This window comes from Lissotriton vulgaris, chromosome 8, assembly GCF_964263255.1.
Source record: "Lissotriton vulgaris chromosome 8, aLisVul1.2, whole genome shotgun sequence".
In the NCBI taxonomy this organism is placed as follows: domain Eukaryota; kingdom Metazoa; phylum Chordata; class Amphibia; order Caudata; family Salamandridae; genus Lissotriton; species Lissotriton vulgaris.
Window position 1 is genome coordinate 567,733,687 of NC_141696.1, and position 17,168 is coordinate 567,750,854.

The window sequence follows — 17,168 nt, forward strand, 5'->3', positions numbered from 1 at the left end:
ACTGTAATTGGTACTCATGAATAGAACTCAAATAGCCTTTGTCTTGGGCTGAATTTACACTACATAAAACTGTCAAATGGTAAGAAAATTATAAAAAATAACCATTTGTTCATGCTTTATGATTCTGCAAAGGGACCATGATAATTAAAGAGAACACTTTATAAAAACATGTCCATATTTTTAACACAGCTTTTCCGATACAAAATTTCCATTTCATTCCCCTTAGTGCTTCACTGTCTGGTTGTCTTATGCTGTGGAGGCTGCGCTCTGACCCCTAAGTCATTCGGCACCTCTTGCTGAGTGCACCATTCTACTTCTATGTTCTTTTTGTTATTCTGGGTGAGTCTAAGCTTGCACTAAGATAACATTTCATAGTATTCATAATTTCCGGTGACTCCCTCCTCAATGGGGGATCTTGTTGGCTGATGTTTATGGCCTTCCTTTCCCTCCCCAGCTCCTGCCTCACCTTCATATGGACACACCCCTTACTCACTGCCTGCATGAGTGTGAAAACAGCAGGCCTATAGGTTTCTGTCTCACTGCTCTGGGATCCAAGATAAGACGGATACTCAAGGAAAGGACCAGACACAGTTAGTTGACCTTTACTTTCAACGGCCAACGCATGACCAGCTTTCTGCATTCTTTCACTATCACCCAATCCAATCTTCCAAAAGTCAACAGTTCAATGGGCAGTTGGCATTCATGAGGAAAGATGGGAGTACGCGACACTGGTTAAGCTTTTCAAAAATCCAAAAAGCTTTCTTTTGCACAGTTTGCTTGGCATTTAGCAAATGTGAAGAAAGTGGGCCTTTTATTCGAGGGGTGAAAAACTTTAGGCACGTGTACATGCGCATTACAGAGCATGAGGCATCCCAATTCCACAAAAGATGCACTGATTCGTATATGATGACAATTTCTGGAGTTGACATAACCACTCTCCTCTTCTCTCGGCAGACAACTCGTGCAGTACAAGTCAGAAAGAGGAGAGAAATATTGGAGCGTGTGGTTGAAGTTATTAAACTGATTGGTAAAAGGGGGCTTAGCTATCGGGGGAAATCAGAGTCTGTGTCTGAGTTGGATAATGATTTAATGGATCATGGGAACTTTCTGGAGCTCATCCTTCTGCTGTCAAAATATGACCAACCTCTTAAACAACACATTGAGTCTCTCACTTCCAAAGCAAAACAGAAAGGTGGTCGTGGTGCATCTGTGACATTCATGTCAAAGACCACAATTGGTTATGTAATAGAAACAATTTCCAAACTGATAAAAAGGCACATTGCTAAAGAAATAAACGATGCAGGTATGTACTCAATCCAGATAGACTCAACTCAAGATATAAGTATTACTGACCAGTGTTCCATTATCATCTGATATGTCACAGACACTGTACATGAACGCCTAATAGCAGTCAGAAATTGCACTTTGTCAACTGGAAAAGGATTGTTCGAGTTGGTACAAACTGCAATTCAACAAAATGGTCTTGACATAGCTAAGTGCATTGGAAATTCGACTGATGGTGCTTCCAACATGCAAGGCCAGTACAATGGACTCAGTACTTGGCTAAGCAAAGAATCTCCAAATCACATACACGTCTGGTGTTATGCACATGTGTTAAACCTTGTCCTTATTGAGGTGACCCAAGCATCTACAGCGTCCACCTCTCTCTTTGGACTGCTACACTCTTGTGCAGTCTTTCTCCGGGAGTCATATAAGCGGATGGATGTGTGGCGTGAGCTGGCAAAGGATAGCCGGACAGTCCAGATCATTGGAGAAACAAGATGGTGGGCAAAAGATGCTGCTCTCAAGAAAGTTTTTGGCTCTTTCAATAACCCTGCCAATGCTATGTTTATTGATTTGGTCAAAGTCCTTCATAAGATTTCATCTGACAATCTTAGATTTATTCCAAATGTACGGTGCCAAGCCTTACAATTTGCTGAGGGACTATGTAAATTTCAAACAGTCCTAACAGCCCAATTGTATCTTCGCATTTTTGCTTCAACCACACCACTGTCTAAGTATCTCCAAACAAGTGGAATGGATATCCTGCAAGCACAGAGAATGGTGTCAGACACTGTAAAACTCCTTGCCACAGATTCCCGCAATTTTGATGCTGTGTACTCTGCTGCCACAACATTTTCAGAGTGGGCCAACAAAGGTTTAGCAGAAAGGAACTGTGACCAAGAAGTACAAACAACACTTCCAGAAGGGAGATTGTCCTTTAAAAAGATGCCTGGGGTGAGCACAAAGGATGAGCCTATAACCCTAGCTAAAGATCGATTTCGTATTGGGGTGCATAATACAGTAATGGACCAAGTTATTCAAAGTCTGACCACTCGTTTCAAGACACACTTCACTTTGGCAGCAGATATAGCATGCCTAGACCCAAAGAACTTCAATCAGACTCTCCCAGGTAATGCTCTTGTGAGACTTTGCTCCTTGTTGCAAAACATAGATAGCTCAATAAATGTGCAGACTTTGCAGGAAGAACTTCAGGATTTTGCTGCTAAATGGTCAAATTTAAAAAGGACACTACCTGAACAGTACGACAGAGAAGACCAGATTAATGAAGACAAACCACTTCAAGTAGAAGAATTTGACAAAAAACCTGAGGCTGGGCCAACAAAGTGCAATACTTGCCGTGACTGTGCTGTCTGTTGTTACTCTATCTTGAAAAAATACCTTCTTTTCAGCAGTGCCTATCGGCATTTGTATTTGGCATACAAATATGTCTTGACCTTATCCTGTACACAAGTAGCCTGTGAGAGAAGTTTTTCCAAACTGAAGTGCATCAAAACCCGCCTAAGAAACCAAATTGGTCAGGAAAACCTTGAAGCCTTTATGCTCATGTCAGTTGAATTGAATGTGCTGTCTCAGTTGAAAACTGATGACATTATTGACTTCGTTGCAAAAAAAAGTGCATTGCTGCAGGATCTTTTGATTGAGTAATCCTCAGTCTCCCCATGGCCCAGACTTTAAGGCAGCAACAGATATGAATAAAACTGTGTTTTTTGTATATAGACATCACCTGCTGACTGTGAAATAAATGTATGACTAGATTGTACAGATACATTTTTTCAGCATTCTTTACACCCCAGACTGCCTTTTCCTCGTTTGTGAATTCTTACTTTTGTTATTACATGTTCTATTCCCAGAGATTCCAGTCTTACCCTTTCTCCTTGACTTTGTACTAGATTTCTGGTTCATGTGATGATTAGAGTCTAGGACATAGCTGGTTAGGAAAGAGTATCCAACGACATTGTGCAGGGCTTTAAGACTGCAAGTAAGTATTCAATTATCTGAACTGCAGTGCTCCTAGTCTTTATCAATGTTACTTGCTCTGTAAGCTTTAAAAGGCTTAATTTACTAAATATTTGTCTACAAATTAGACCTCAAAGAGTAACCAAATGGTGTTTCATGAAAGGGCATGCCCCTCGAATGTGGGCCACGCCCCTTAAATATAGGCCACACCCCTTAAATGTAGGCCGCGCCCCTTAAATGTAGGCCACGCCCCCTTAATGTGGGCCACTTTTTCGTCAGTGCCCGGGCCAAATTGTGATCCCAATCCGACCCTGATGAAGACTTTTCATTTTGTTATACTATGTGCTCCTTGACCTGGCTGAGCTTGTAACTCGATTTCTGTGAGTTTCCTCTAACTAGACAATCCTTTCTTTTTTGAGTCACCAGCAATATTGCAAGGAAGCACTGTGCTGGTAATAGTACCAGGCAGGGCCGGCCTTTGACATATATGAGCTTGGCATAAGCCAAGGGACCTGAACTCAGGGGCACAGGAACTACAATAAGTCAGGCCTTTCTTTTATGTGCGGAGTACTCTGCCCCAAATGCGGAGTCTTCACAGTTGCAAAGTTACTATTACGAAACCCACCCAGGGTTTAGGAAGGAAGATGGTGAACTAGAGTCACCACGACTCGCGGGAGCGCGCTCTGGTCTGTTCACTACATGCTGCTAGGTTGAGACTGGGGGTGGGCGGAATTTACGTAGTCGTGTTACTTAAAGTTCCACGAAACGGTAAAAAATCTCCTCAAGCATGCAGAAATTATGTGAACATGCGGAATTGCTTGTTCGTGAAACTTTTTTCCTGTTCACGAATGCTGTTTGCGCGCTTGGGGGGAAATATCTAGCGAGCACGCATTTTGAGAACACGAACAAGCAAAAAATTCTGCGAAGCCGCGGAACCCAGAATTTTGGGTGATTCTGCATTCTCCGCGGAACCCGAAATTACCCAAATTCCGCAAGTGGAACAGAATTTACCACCCTGGTCTAGTTGAGACTGGAGTGGTGTAGAGAGATGACAAAGCAACCTTAAGCCAAAATGAAATACATTTATTTTACTGCTGGCCCGACGGTTGCCGTCTGAACAGGAACGGATGTGCAGCTCTGTAGTGAAGGGTGTCTGGCAGTTTCTGCGGTCCTCTCGTCGAGCCTGCTGGCTGGCCACCCCTCGCCTCGCCTCTCGGGACTCCATCGGATTGGTCTTGCATCAGTTTTGGTAGATTCGGCAGACAGAGAGATGGCTTCTTTGAAAGCTGCGGCAAAGACAGGATGGGTTGCTAAAGTCTCAGCTATCCTAGGAGGGACCAGACTATCTGCGGGATGAGAAGAGGCTGCATCTGGTGCTTCAAGGAGCACAGCGAAAGGTGGTTCGTTGCGGGTCGGCAAGCTAGTGTTGCGGCTCCTGTAGTCAGGAAAGGCAGCGGAACTATTTTTATCTGGTGAGGTCTCCACACAAACTGCAGGTACTGTTGTTGCTGATACTATTCTGAATGCCATTACAGTAGGCAGCCCGTGCTTAGTGGCAGGTTGCTGGAAGTTAGTAGCGACAATATCTATATGGGTTGTAACAATGTCGTGCAGAAAGCTCACATTTGTACCCACATCTGTGAAACAATGTCCCCAGAAAATACTAATATGGTTGTGGACATAGCGGACAGTGCTGATCGTAGTTCTGGCAATTTACAGACTGCAGGAGGAGATATGACCAGGGCGTAGGAGGCTTTCCCAGTGGCATATCAGCTCATTTTAGATTTTGGGGGCCTGAGAGGGGTGACAACCATGGGTGATGAAGTTCAGGAGGTGGGTTCCCTGCTTGTAAGCAATTCTTCCCCCTCTGCTCTAAGTGCAACTCCGGTCTTATCAAAAGTTCAGTCCGGGGGTGAGGAGACTCTCGGTGTTCATAAGGAACATACTATAGATAATAGCTCAATATCATCTATCGAAACAAGTCTGGTGAGTCCACCCATGGCTACATCAAAGGCAGCTCCCAACAGGGGTCCTCCAGAAGTAAGAATGGGAAACTCAAGCCAGGTAGTTCATGCAAAATAAGAACTAATATGTTTGACAGTAACTGACATATTAGCCTGAGCACAAGGGCAAAGGGGACCCCACAGGGCAGCATTCTTCGAAAATAGGTCCAGTCGAAGGGAGAGGTAAAATCCTTGATCTCCCGGCTTCTAGGCTCAGGCTTAGGCACAGGCATAAGAATCGGGCTGGCTCCTAAGAGTGCAGAGGACCTGGAAAAGGATTCAACAGACTTAAGCTTACAGCCAGAAGAAGTACAGATCACGCCCACCGATCAAGTGCAAACCAGGGAACTATGAAACTCTTCATTGATCCCTGAGTATGCGGTGATATAAGTCAGAAACTGCTATTAGGAGAGAGCAAGGAGCCATCATTCTCCCTAATTTTACAAAAGTCGCTTGAGCAAAGACGAGAGGCAAAAGACCACTAAGCGCCAGCTAGGGCTGATAATCTTAGTATTCAGCAGTCTTTAAGAGAGGTGACCAGCTCGGTGGGGGTACTAACGAGGGACATTGCAGAGCTTCAGACACATGTGGTGGAGATAGTGGAGTCAATTACTGCAACAGCAAGATCAGTACAATCTCATGATGCACAACTACTTTCTAAGCAAATCAAAGGCTTGGAGAACCCGCAAAGCCAGAACAACTTAAGGCTATTTGGGATGCAAGGAGGAAGCCGATCCACGCAGGTATGTGGGCCAGTTATTTCAAAGGGCCTCCCCGGAATTGTCTGACTGGGATTTCCAAATCATTAGAGAACATAGGCCACCTCCAGTTCTGCATAAGCCTAATTCCCAATATTCTAGATCACTTTTGATCTATTTTGGCAATTTCCTATTAAAGCAGTCAATCTCTTTAAAAGCTAGGCCTAACACCCTTGTAGCGGTCAACTCTTTATCCATCTTTGTCAAGTCAGACTTATGCAGAGCCACTATGGATCGACATTGAAAAATGAGACAACTTATTGACTCAATAATGGCGGAAGAGGCCCGGGTGTTCTTGCAGTAGCCGGCCCGGCTAAAAGTTATTAGAGATGGACATATACAATTGTTTCTTACAGATCAGGAAGCCAGACACGCTTAAATCAATGACAGCTACCAAGTGCCTCTAATAATAAGAGTTAACTGCTCTAGGACAATGGATCCTTAAATTTGGATTGGTGATGTTGTCCCTGGATATGCCATTGGTTACTTCCTTCTTTCTTAATTATTTCTTTTTCCCCTGTGTCCTCTTTTTCTTCTCTTTTTTTTATCTATAGTCTGATTTGTGGTTTGGTTTGTTGCTTTTGATTTCCTTTTTTTGGGTGCTGACTGGAGGGCAGGGGCTAGGTGGATGGGTGGACGCTCTTGAGGTTCTGCAAGATGATATCTGCCATTTCAGCGGCAGCTGATAAGGAGGATGATTCCTTCTTTAGGATTCTGGAGGGGTGGATGGGTCTGGGGAATGGATAGGGGGTAAGGGGGAGGGGGTGGGGACACTAGTAAAAAAGTCAAAAAGGGTACATATGATTGGAGTCAGTTGATGACTGTCGCTTAGTACTTCAAGGATATGGCGCTGGTTAGATGTTTAGCTTGGAATGTGTCAGGTCTAAATAGCGGAGCGGAGCGTCAATTAGTTCTGGAAGAGTTGAAAGCAGATAGACCTCATATTCTTATTCTTACAGAGCCACATCTGGTATATAAAGATAGAGGGTTGCTCAAGCACCTTGGATACAAAATTATAATTTGCACATCTCAGAATGTCGCTATGAGGCGCACTGCTAACTTGGCACTCGAGCTCAAAGTTTTGAAGACCCTGGCAGATCAAAGAGGGCAGTGGGCATTGGCGCAAGTTGAAATTAAGGGCACTAAGTATGTGTTATGCGCAATATATGGCCCCAATACTAATGAAACTGCTGTCTTTGATTTTATCAACCTTGAGTTACTGGATTGGCAGGGGGAGTATGTACTTATGGAGGATTTTATTTGCAAAATGGAGCCGGGCGACCACTTCTAGAATGAAGAAGGTGAGAGCCTCAATTCTGGAATTGGGGTGGCTGCATTCTTTAAGGGGCACGTGGCGCTCTTTATTTCCAGCTGCCCCGGGATATACCTTTTATTCGGCTCCACATCAACAGTACTCCAGGATTGATTTAGCCTGGGTTTCTGACAGCACTTGGATGACTTCTGATATGGAAGTGTGCCCTAGGATTACATCAGACCATAACGCCATTTTATTATCTTTCCAGGCTAAGGCAGAGCCAAAAATACCTTGGTCCTTGTCATTCCCACTTTAGCTACTTCTTGATTCGGATTATCTTGCATTTATCCTTAAAAAGCATGCACACTTTTTGGAGGATAACGTGGGGACCACCTCTCCGTGAATAATCTGGGATACAATAAAGGCATTTATTTGGGGGGTAACCCAGCAGTATATTTGGTGGCAAAACAAGGAGCGAGAAATGGTGAGCAAGGTGGCTTTTCAGGATCTGCTAGCAGGCGAACTTCGCCTTGCTGAAGCAATTACTCGAGGGGCTCCAGAACAGGATATACTGCATGCTTCAATAATAGGTGGCCATTAGCAAGCTTGTAGGGGAGAAAGTGGCTGTGTGCTACAATAAGTATAAGACGCTGCAATATGAATATGGAGATTGAATTGGGAAGGTGCTCTCTTACCAGTTAGCAGATAATCGAGCCAATACGTTGATAAAAGCTATTAAGGGAGAGGAAGGAATACTATATAAGCATCCCCAAGCTATTACTGAACAATGTTCTATTTTTTTTTATCAAAGTCCATATTCACAAAAAGTGATTCCGGATGAGATAGGTATTCAGATCTACTTAAAGGGGAATAAATTATAACTCTTGAGGGAGGAAGACTCTACCTTGCTAGAACAGGATATTACCTATGAGGAAATTGAGGAAGCAATTATGAGCTTACCATCAGGAAAAGCAGATGGGGAAGACTCTATTCCAGTTAAGTTCTACAAAACTTTGAAGAGTTTGGTGTCACCACTACTGCGGGAAGTAGTTCAGTCAACAGAAGTCAGCAGCCGGGCTCCTGAGTCATGGAATATTACTAATATAGTTTTTTTCTTGAAAAAGGACGAGGTACCGGAGGAGGGTAGCTCTTATCTGCCAATCTTTTTAAAAAATGTGGATGCTAAGATATTTGCCAAATTCCTAGCCATTGTGTTAGCTCCTATGATGCCAGGCTTGGTTTCCCCGCCACAACATGGCTTTATCCAGGGCAGAGATACCACCGCTCATGTTAACACCACGGTAGTGGCCTCTGATGCGGCTGGGAAGCTAGGGCTGAGTCTGGGCATGGTGTGGTTAGATGCGGAAAAGGCCTTTGACCGCGTGACCTGGGATTATTTAAGGGCAACACTTCCTTCTTTTGGAATAAAGGAGAGATGTTGTAAGTAGATACATGCTCTGTATTGTAGACTAAAATATATTAAGCTAGCACTCAAACGGCTCTATTCCCAATTCAGTGTGGCACTAAGCGGGGCAGCCTTCTTTCTCCTCTCCTTTTCGCGCTATATTGAACCATTCATAAAGGCATTACAGGTCAACACAGGGATACTTCCTCTAACTATAGGGCAGCAGCAGTTAAAAGTCACTGCTTATGCAGATGACATAGCTGTCTTCACCTCCGATCCTGCTTCTGCTATAAAAGCTATCAAGACAGAAGCAAAGAAATTCGGCCTTTTCTCAGGATATATGCTGATGCAAGTGCTTCTTAGCGTTCAGCCCGTACACCCTATTCATGGGGTCTGTCTGACCCCTACTTATCTGGGGGTTTGTATCTCTCCTAATTTTGAATGCATACTGACACTTAATTATGATTCTTTGCTGGCCACTATAACTAAGCAACTGAAAATTGGCATATGCTTCCAATTAGCATTCTGTGAAGGTGCAATATTATTAAGATGAAGGTGCTATCAAAGTTTTTGTAATTGTTTCGCTCAATCCCACTGCGCATACCTAATTCTTTCTTTATTCAATTAGATGGTGTTCTGAGCAGCTTCATCTGGGGGTACAAAAAATGAGGTGGGCAATTGGGTTGATGAAACTGCTGCATAATCAAGGGTGATTAGGCATCGCTTAGTCCTGTGCTCTGAGGGTCAAATGTTTCTATATAGAGCTAGTGATCCTAAATCTTTTAAAAGCGTATGCTTTAAGGCCATCAGGGATTGAGTTTGTATTTGGCAGGGAATAATGGTTAGGTGTTCTATCTCGTTCATACATGATAAGCTTCCTCTCTGGGGTAATCCAAGGCTGCTCGAAGTCTTTGAAGATCCTGAGGGTAGGAGATGGGCAGAGTATGGCATTGGCTGCTTGCGCCAGCTATATGGTAACAGTGGCTTCCGATCATTCGAAAATTTGCAATCTTCCTTTGCTGTCCCTCGGCGGATGTTTTTCAAATATCTCCAGAGTAGGGATACTTTACACTAAACCTTTTACTATGAAATGTAGCAGACCCTGAGGTATGGGCTGGATCGGAAGGCAGCAATCAGTAAGATGTATCAATGTTTGGCTCAGTTTATAGTAAACGGCTGTGAGAAACTGGCAGCAAGATGGAGTGAGACTCTTGGGTTACATGTTACTTCGGAAGCGGTCAGGACAGCATTCAATGCCATAGAACGATCAGTACATTCGGTCAGTCCCAGTCTGCTGCAATTCCAGACAATCTGTGCACTTTATTACACTCCATAGCTGATTGCCATGTGGGCCCAAAGAAGGGGCATACATGTGGGGGATACAAAAAGGGGGACACTGAAAATGCCCTAAATGTGGAGAGCCAGCTGTGGATATTGTGAATATGTTCGCCACTTGCCCTGCATTAGAAACATACTGGCAGACGATTTCCTTTGCCATTAAGCTTCGGTTAGGGTGGATTTTACTTTTTCAGCAGCTGAGGTGATGCTGGATTATAAGGAGGACAGTTGGGGCTATACATTTATTACTGCAATTATGTTGGTGGCAGCCCGACTGGCTATTGCTAGAGCTTGATTTTCAGCCAAACCTCCCTCAGTTGCTGAATGGTGGGTAATTATGAGATAAACCTGTACACTGGAGAAGGTCTTAGCTGGTGCCAGGGGAAGTCGCTCCTTGCAAAAATTTGACTCCATCTGGTCTTACCATTCACTATTATTGTTCTCCCTGCCCTCTCAGAATCAACCCGAACATACTAAACTCACGAAACAGTTATGTCGGAGATGGTCCAAACTCCCCATCGAAACTTGGGACACTAATCTTAAAAAATACCCTTCCCAAAATCCCATCGGAGCCGGTGGAAGCCGATATGTCCTTCAATCGATGGGTGGAGGCATCCTTGGATCTTTCCCTTCCAAAGGTGGAACTTTCCCACAGAAGTGGTAAGAACAAGAAGGCCTGGTATACCCAGGACTTGAAACTATTGAAGCTCGCTTGCAAGCAACAAGAAAGGAAGTGGAGAAAACACTACTCCGAAAATGACAAAGTCAACTATAAACTTGCCCTAAAAAAGTATAAGGAGGAGATTAAAATCACCCAATCTAATTATTTTCAGACCAAAATTAGCATGGCTGCCAATTCACCTAGAGAATTTTTAAATTTTTTTAATCTTTGGTCACCCCTCCCACCCCTATTGAAGACCCAGGACTTGCTCAGGCACGTTGTGAGGAACTAGCCAAATTCTTCCTCAACAAAGTTGCTACCATATATTCCTCTTTTCAGCCCTCTCCCACTGGACCCCCCCTGGCTTCTCATATGGCCCAAATCCAACTTAATGAATTCCTTCCTATAGACCTCTCCACTACTCAGAGTCTCCTAAGAAACTTAAAATCAGGCTCTCCGAATGACCCTGCACCCCCTACCAAATTAAATCTGGTGTCAGACACTGTGGCTCCAGTCATTCAGGAAGTGATCAATGCCTCGTTGACCTCAGGCTTGGTGCCGCCAACCTGGAAGCAGGCCAAAGTTAAGGCCCTGTTGAAAAAACCCAACCTTAACCCCGAAGATTGGGCAAACTATTGCCCCATCTCTCTTCTGCCCACTGTTAGTAAACTCACAGAGAAGTATGCCAATTCTTTGCTGGCTACCTTTCTTGAGGATAACAATCTCTTTCACACGATGCAGACAGTGGGAATCATGCGGCCATACTACTATTAGATCTTAGCGCGGCCTTCGACACCGTCAACCACTCCATTCTACTTCATAGGGTGGAGGAGGTCGGTGTCTCGGGCCGCGCACTTCAGTGGCTGCAATCCTTTCTGGCCGATAGGACCTTTGTGGTATTTGAAAATGAAGCCTCCTCCCCTCAAATGCGTCTTAACTGCGGTGTAGCCCAGTGCTCATCCCTCAGCCCCACCTTATTTAATATCTATATGAAGCCGTTGGCTGAGGTGGTGCTTCCCTGGGGAATACAACTTGTTACATACGCAGATGACACACAACTGATCATCTCACTATCTACCAATGATGCCCCTTTTGAAAGACTCTCCAGCTGCCTTAATAAAGTTCAGGAATGGATGGATGAATCCTTCCTTAAACTAAATGGGTCAAAAACTGAGGTGATGATGCTGGGACATAAATCACCTACCACAGTGGATGATTGGTGGCCGGACAATCTGGGCCAACCATCCAAACCTAAGACCCAAATTAAGAGCCTTGGGGTATGAATTGACCCAGCCCTTAATTTTTCTGTGCAGGCCCTGAAGGTAGCTGCTACATGCTACGCACTTTTGAGGCTTTTGAGGAAAATTATCGTTCTTCTCCCCTTTGAAGCCAGACGGATTTTAGTGCAGGCGTTGATTTTGTCACGCCTTGACTATTCTAATGCACTTTATCTGGGCTCCCCCCAAGGGACAATCAGGACACTGCAGACTGTTCAGAATTGTGCTGCACGTATGTTGCTGATTATTCCACGAAGAACATCCGCTAAACCTGCACTCCGCCAGTTGCACTGGCTTCCAGTGCAACAGAGGATCGAATTTAAAACCTTGGTGATGGTCCACAAAGTAATCCATAAAAAAGCACCCCTATTGATACAATCATTTTTTTGTCCCCACCTCCCTAGCCGGGAATTAAGATCCTCCAACAAGAACCTTCTCTCAATCCCTAAAACTAAAAAGGTGCGGATGGGTGGCCGACGTTTCTCCCTACAGGCTTGAAGACTCTGGAACAATCTGCCACTCGATCTGAGAATGGAAAGTAACCATCTTAGTTTCAGGAAGTCGTTGAAAACCCTGCTGTTTGTCTGAATTTGGTGAAGGAACGTTTGTCCAAAGCGCTGGGATGCCTTCGGGTAGCCATGCGCGATACAAATACGTAATCATTCATTCATTCACTCCATCTGGGGCTGCTTAGAGGACACATAGCGTTTTAGTCTAGGTGGGACTATGTATTAGAATAGGGCTCTATCATGCATATCTTCATTTGTAAAATTTGCTCTGGAACTCATTTGGTGTGAGTTTGTATATTGTTATAAGTTTTATGGTCGTTGTTACTGCCTGTGGCTATCCTCTGTAGTGGTGGTATAGAGTGTTTTGATGTATCTTTCAGAAAAAAAGAAGAAAAAAAAGAGCAAAGTTACTATTACATAACTTGTTTGTGAATACCGAAAAAGAGTAAACTTACCCAAAAGTGTGTTACCTTTGAGAAACGGGCCCTTATAGTGCTACAAGGTCCCAGCCTGTGACAGAAAGAACTGTGAATATGAATGCCTTTATTTTAAAATAGTATTACACACAGTATAAGCCCAGCTGCAGTAAAATTAGGTAGTGTTTGAGATAAAAGAAAGTTTTTCTAAATATATATTTTAGAAATAAGTAATCAGGATGTACCTAGTGCAAACATTCTTGTAACCAGCTTCATTACCCCAGATCTCAGCTTATAACTCCCTTAACATACCTCTTAAAAAGAATGAATCTTTGCCACCAATAAGCTTTAAGTGCCTCCATCAATTATAGACTTGTGAGAAGGCCTGTTTCTTCTTTATCTCCCTCTCATCCCCTTTTCACTTTCAGGCTGAGGCTCATCAAAGTCAGCATTAACAGTTCAAGGACAGCTGTCTTTATAAAGATGAGTTCAGGGGTGGCAGCGAGGAGTGTAACAGGTTTAAATTCAGAAGTAGAGCCCACATCCACTGGACCGCTGGAACCTCTGAGTTATGGCATAGGAGTAAAAGGAAAGAGGCAAGATCCATGGATAGTGTCAAAGATATGGTCAAGAACAGGGCGCAATATGTGAGGGCAAATGGACAAAGAAAACTTCTTCATATACATGTTCCCAAGGAAATGGGCAATATTTATTTTTTATAAAGGACCATCTCTACCATTAGTGGAGCAGGTACTAGGTACTGAGGTCAAGAGTGTAAGTGGCTACTGTATCCCAATCATGGCTGGCTAACTATAAAAAAGCAGAGTTGAGGCCCATTGTCCTTGCTATCATTAGAACTCAGGTCATCCTTGCTGCTTATTTTTTAACAGAAAGGGACAGGACGTAGCACTGGTGCTGCAGGTACAGTGGTACCGTGCCCCGGAGGTATGAGGCCCCAACTAAACCCCAATCATGGCTGTTTTCCTATCTTTCCTTGAATTAAGGCCCTATGAACTCTTGCTATGCCAGTGTTATTTTGGTCCTTGAAGCAGTGGCTCAAGGGGATGGGGTGAGGGGGGACATTGAAGCAGATGAGACACCTTAGTTACACCTCAGAGTGATTGCAGGGAGGGGATGTGGCAATATGAGAGCCCTGTTTTTGACACGAGGCAGAGGAAATAGCCTGCTTTGCAAGGTAGTAGCTATTATTAGTTAATCAGGTGCTGCGGCATTGGAGCTCAGGAATCTAGGGGGGCTTTGCATCACAATTATGTCTGTTTCACTTTTTTTAAAAAGGCCTGAGGGCTTATTTTACTTTCCAGCATGAGAGTCAAGGCCACCCATGCAGAAAAAATGGGGCAAAAGGTGGGAGCTCATTTGTTTTCTTGAAAGCGACAGAGAGTCTGTTTCAAGATTGGAGTGATGGCAAGGCATGGTGTGGAAACAGCGAAAGAGGCAAAGATGATTGTCTTGTGCTCATGGTCTCAGTTATTATTAGTGCAGAAGATTCATTAGAATTGGGACTGTGGAGTGAATGGGGCTCACAAAACCCCAATTATAGAGAGCAGTATTATTGGGTCAACTACTGGGTTTGTTTGCTGTTTTATTAGTCTCACATTAAGGGGCCGATTATGATAGCGGTTTTCCCGCATCCTCCGGGCCCGCGGAAGCCACCACCGGCCCGGAGGATGCGGGAAAACCGCTGCGGAGCCTCAAAAGACCCACCACCATATTAGGATGGCGGTGGGTCTTGAAATCCGTCCGCAGCCTTTCCTCCGCAGTCGTCTTCTGACCGCAGCGGAAAAGCTTTAACATGGCTGGCGGTGTCTATCAGACACCGCCAGCCATATTAGGATGGTGTAAAATGTATGCTTTTCCGCGGCGGCTTTTCCGCCGTTGAAAAGCATACGGACCTTCCCTTCGGGGGCCCATTGCGGGCCCCATCGGTGAAGGGGGGTTGGGGGGTGCACATAGGGGGTACCTATGGTACCCCCCTGCATTTGCATGAACAAAGTAGCAGACACCGCGCGGTGCCTGCCGCTTTGTGCACATAAATGCGGTGCATGCATTTTTAACATTGCGGCGGGTGCAGCTTAAAGCTGCACCCGCCGCAATGTTAAAGATAGAGGATGTGACCGCCACCCTGGCGGTCACATCCTAATCTGCGCGGAGGGAACGCCGCTGTCCATGCGGACGTTCCCTCCTACTCTGGGGTCGCGGACGGACTCAAGTCTGTCCGCGATCCTAATGACCCCCTTAGTGTGGATTATAAAATACAGAAAAAGTACTCCTGAAATAATCTCATAAGCCCCACCCCCTACACTCAGCCCTATCCCTGTCACTCCCCCAATCCTTGCAATAACGTTTTGTAGGGTGGCCGCACTTCAAAACATTTTGCTTGGGGGATTCAGAGCACAAACGTTTGAGGACCTCTGCCATTGTAATTCAATGTAAAAGGAATGATGACATATTTAGCACAGACAACAACATGAATATATTGTTTAAAAGAAGAACTGTGAACAGGATGACAGTTATTTGCATACTATGGTCAGACATTTCAATGATGTGACCAGAGAAGGTATACTATGTAAACATCAGCTCCTAGAGGATATAAATAAATTGCTGCTGAAAATCAGGGCGCCTAGATTTAGAGGGGTACACACATATCTGATCTTGCAAGTTGCCTTAAATAATGCTTTAACTGCAGGCCAACAGTCATTCCATTACCTCCAGACTGGCTATACAATCTTCTTTAATTGACTTTTCTTAGCCTCCCTCTGTTTCCCTTTCTTCCACTTCCACTTCCATCTCTCTCCCGCCCTCGTTGTCTTCTATGGGCTCTTGTCTCCAGTTTAGCAACTGAATAGGTGATTCAGGAGAGAAGAGAAAGTGCAAATGTTTTTCAAAGGCCAGTCACTGCTCTGAGGTATTCATCCATGATGTGACCTGTGAGCACAAATGGCCCGCAACTAGGATCACCAATGGGAAGGGGCGAATCTGAGTCGAAATCCCTCAGCCTTATTCCCTGCAGGGAATCACAACGTGGTCGTTACAGTGACCGCGTTGTGTTTCCGCATACCATTACTCCGCAAGTCGTAACAGCGGCTTGCGGAGGGGGGGCACTGGATGTTGGAATAGTATAATTTACTATTCCAACTCCAGTCTGTGCGGACACTAGGGAAGGTGTTGGATTTTAAATCCAAAACCTCCCCCCCCTCCGCAAGTCGTCGTTCCAACTTGCGGATTAATGGTATGCAGAATCACAACGCAGTCATTGTATTGACCACATTGTGATTCCCTGCGGGGAAAAAGTTTCGGGCTAAACGTTGTTTACCGGAAGGGGCGGATAGATAAACACTGGTGGAGGGTCCGGAGGGATGCCAAACATAGTTTCGCCTGTGGCTCTGTCTTTGGCAAGGCCAGCACATGAACTGTGGCTTTACTTGGCAAAACTGACATTAGAAGTCAGTGCCGAAATAAACTATGAATTTAGCAATCTAAACAAAAAATGTGGTTTTGAAAATGCTAACAAATAGTCACTCCCTTTTACTCAGAATGAGCTTAACAGCATGCTTGCCTCACTGGACAGAACAAATATACTAGTGATTAGTATTTGAATAAAAAGTGGAACAACAAAATGATCACAGGACCCTGAGATGGCATGGTTTGACACTTGCTTCACTGGAGATTCCGTATGACAGAGGTCTTCAAACTTTTGTAGGCTGAGCCCCCCTAGCTGAATTTATTTGGATTTTGCCCCCCCCCCCACACCACCTGACGGACATTTCTGAATCGACCCCCACGCGCATATTACGGGCATATCCAGCAAATAATGTCCAATACAATAAGAGTTTTTAGTAAACTGCAGGTTTGTGAGTGGGTGTGGTGAAATGACAGAGGCTTATTACACAGCTCAAAACACCACTTTCCAAAATAAAATGAGTGCAAATTGTTTTTACTAGAATGCTTTGTTTTACACAGGACTTAGATTGATAATAACGCCACCAACATAAATGTGACAGGTGTGCCTATTTTTCAGAGACGGTCAATCTGTGGATGGATTTATGCTACTGCCATCCTCAGGTTGTGCTCCACATCCAGTCTTGAACGGTACTTAGCCTTTAATATTGCAAGTGCTGAGAAGCCAATCTCACATAAATAGGAGGAGCGGAAAGGCAAGAGAGTTTTGAAAGCAGTTTCTCCCAAAGCTGAATATTTTGCAGACATTTTTAGACAAGACAGGGACTGTAAGGGAGACAGTGTTGTCAGATTTTTAGAGCACTCC

The 17,168-nt window shown here is 44.4% G+C and overlaps 1 protein-coding gene across 1 annotated transcript; it reads left to right on the forward strand.

The window, feature by feature from the left end:
- The first annotated feature begins 846 nt into the window (after window positions 1-846).
- Window positions 847-2,949, forward strand: LOC147697729 (zinc finger MYM-type protein 1-like). Its single transcript, XM_086936131.1, has 2 exons — window positions 847-1,303; window positions 1,385-2,949. Exons 1-2 carry the CDS (start codon window positions 847-849, stop codon window positions 2,947-2,949), a joined length of 2,022 nt encoding a protein of 673 aa, XP_086792257.1.
- The last annotated feature ends 14,219 nt before the right edge of the window (window positions 2,950-17,168 follow it).

Bases quoted from the DNA above. Each gene is read 5' to 3' on its own strand.
- LOC147697729 (XM_086936131.1), top strand. From the start codon at position 847: ATGCGCATTACAGAGCATGAGGCATCCCAATTCCACAAAAGATGCACT. The intron at 1,304-1,384 runs GTATGTACTCAA...GATATGTCACAG, and splicing joins TAAAGAAATAAACGATGCAG to ACACTGTACATGAACGCCTA.